The sequence below is a fragment of the Pinus tabuliformis genome, chromosome 5_2 (genome assembly GCF_031772625.1).
Source record: "Pinus tabuliformis cultivar Carrire ecotype Pingquan chromosome 5_2, CPIR1, whole genome shotgun sequence".
Lineage (NCBI taxonomy): Eukaryota > Viridiplantae > Streptophyta > Pinopsida > Pinales > Pinaceae > Pinus > Pinus tabuliformis.
The window spans coordinates 371,042,432-371,045,188 of record NC_142306.1 but is presented as its reverse complement, the minus strand read 5'-3'; the positions used below and the strand labels follow the sequence as shown (position 1 = coordinate 371,045,188).

The window sequence follows — 2,757 nt, the reverse complement described above, 5'->3', positions numbered from 1 at the left end:
ATTAAAATGGAAGTCTGGCAGGTAGTTGAGGAATCAAGAACTTTGAGATGGATGCTTCCAGCCATGAATGCCACATTCATCGCCCTTATTCCCAAGGAAGCTCAACCCAATACCCCTGACAAATATAGGCCTATTGCCCTGTGCAACATAATCTACAAGATTGTCTCCAAAATCATTGCTTCCAGACTCAAATCGCTGCTCCCACTTCTCATCTCGCCTGAGCAATCTGGATATGTGGAAGGCAGGAAGATTATGGATGGCATCATCCTTACTCATGAAATCATCCACTCCTTGAAGCACTCCAAAAAGTCATGTATGCTCCTTGAAATAGATCTTTCAAAAGCATTTGATAGCTTAAGCTGCCTGTATATTCAAAAAACTCTAATTGCTTTTGGTTTCGCTCTCCCCTGGGTAAGATGGGTCATGAGTCTCATTTCCTCCTCCTTCTTCTCTATTCTGATCAATGGTATTCCCTCCTCCCCCTTTCATCCTTCCCAAGGAATTAGACAGGGATACCCTCTCTCCCCCTTCCTCTTCGTTATTATGGCAGAAGGTCTGGGCCGCAACATTAAAAAATCTCAGCAATCTCAGCAACTAAGAGGATTGTCCTTTCATAACACCCTTGCTTTCACCCACCAGCAGTTTGTAGATGACAACATGCTTTTTGGTCATCCTTCAGTCCAGGAAGCATGTCAACTCAAATTATTACTGACGGATTTTTCGGAAACCTCAGGCGCTAGTATCAATACAGGCGCTAGTATCAATAAGGCCAAATCCCAAATTTTCCTTTTTCATACCCTTGCTATTACCCAAGCTTCCATAGCCCGCATTCTTGGATTCTCTATTGATGTCCTCCCTTCCAAATATCTAGGAGCACCCATGATTGACTCGGCCTTGAAGCACTCTTCTTGGAGGATTCCTTTAGAAAATCTGGAGGCTCGCCTTGCCTCCTGGACTCACAGGGCCTTCAATATGGCAAGTCGTCTAGTCCTAATTAAATCTATCTTCCAATCAATGTCGCTGTACCTCTTTTCGATCCTGGCTGCTCCCAAATGGGTTCTCAAAGAAATCAAACATATCCAGCGATATTTCTTGTGGGGCAATTCAGGTCAAATTCGCAAATGGGCTCTGGTCAAATGGGACACAATGTGCCTTCCAAAATGTGCTGGTGGAACTGGACTGAGGGATCCATATCATAACAATGAGGTCATGGGTGCTCGCATCTGGTGGAAATGGCTTACTGCACCATTCACCCCCTGGGAAACCCTCTGGACAGCAAAATATGCCAGTAATCACCCTACAGAAGAACTAATACGAATTTCAGAAGTTAGCTCGGGCTCTCTAATCTGGAATGCGGCCAAGCAACACAGAATCCTAATTCAACAGCATAGTTTTTTGGAAGTTAAGAACGACAATACAGCTCGGTTCTAGGAAGATTCCTGGTAGCAGTAACCCAAGTTAAAGGACCTAATCTCACCTCTTCAACTTCCGGAGCAGGATGTGCAGACATATGACAAATTCAAGCTTTTCTGGAATCCTTCTACAACACAGGGAAATAGGCAATGGCTTAGCGCGGATCACATCTTAAGACATGGAACAGAACAAGCTCAACAGATTCTTGATACAAAATTAATGAAGAGGAAAATACAACATTCAGATGAAAGGGATATTCTTAGATGGGGCTACGAAGAAAAAGGTACCTTCACTACTCGGGAGGCTTATAACATCATTATCAAAGAACATATTGTCAAAGATCCTCTCTGGAACAAAGTCTGGGACCCAACTATTTGGCCGAAAGTTTCAACCTTTCTATGGCTTTTATGTCAAAACAAAATCCTCACGTGGGACAATCTCAGGAAAAGAAACTATCACGGGCCCTCCCTGTGCCCCAACTGCAAGCAAGAAGAGGAATCCACTAAGCATCTTATGCACTCTTGTCAGCTTGCACGCAAGCTCTGGGAAAAAGTCAGTTTTCGATGCCAAAAGGAAGGACGGATCCAAGGAGACATCATAGCCACTGTTCGCAATTGGGATCAGAATCCATTTAAAAGCAAGATTTTAAATTTCTTATGGAAGCTTATTCTGGGCTTTCTCATGTGGACAATATGGAAGGAGAGAAACCAGAGAATCTTCAAGGATCACTCCTCGCCCCTGGAAACTCTATGGAACATGATCTGTCAAAATATCAAGGAAACCTTACTTCTCCAAACCTGGCACGAGGAGGACTTTCCTTCTCTCCCTCAGGAACAAAATATTTGGGCAAACTGGAACCTTCAGTGGAATCAAGAATTGATAATCAAAGGAACAACTCCAGCAAAGAGCAGGACACCTGAAAAGTGGCTTCCTCCTCCCAATCATATGTTCCAACTAAACTTTGATGGGGCCTCGAAAGGAAATCCAGGCAAAGCAGGATTTGGAGGAATATTCAGAGATCATAAGGGAGCTCCCCTTCTAACTTTTTTAGGTTCAAATGGATGGGACACCAATAACTCGGCTGAATTAGAAGGACTATGGCAGGGACTCCTTCTAGCTCAAAAAAATGGATATTTTCCGCTTATTATAGAAGGCGACTCTCAGATCCTCATAAATATGGTCAACAAAATTATGCAAGGCACACCTTCAAGCAAAGTGAGCAACAGCTAGAGAATGGCGAATCGGCTTGAACTTATTGAAATCTGGCTCTCTTCTCACAGAGCGATCACTCTCAAGCACATACATCGGGAAGGAAATAAAGTGGCTGATTTATTGGCTAATATC

At 43.4% G+C, this 2,757-nt stretch overlaps 1 protein-coding gene across 1 annotated transcript; it reads left to right on the top strand.

Moving 5' to 3' along the window:
• Window positions 1-543: 543 nt before the first annotated feature.
• Window positions 544-1,431, top strand: LOC149158998 (uncharacterized). The gene has a single exon (XM_089434149.1). The coding sequence runs from the start codon at window positions 544-546 to the stop codon at window positions 1,429-1,431; it is 888 nt and encodes a 295-aa protein (XP_089290275.1).
• The last annotated feature ends 1,326 nt before the right edge of the window (window positions 1,432-2,757 follow it).

Excerpts from the sequence above, each read along its gene's own strand:
- LOC149158998 (XM_089434149.1), top strand. The coding sequence starts at position 544 with ATGGCAGAAGGTCTGGGCCGCAACATTAAAAAATCTCAGCAATCTCAG.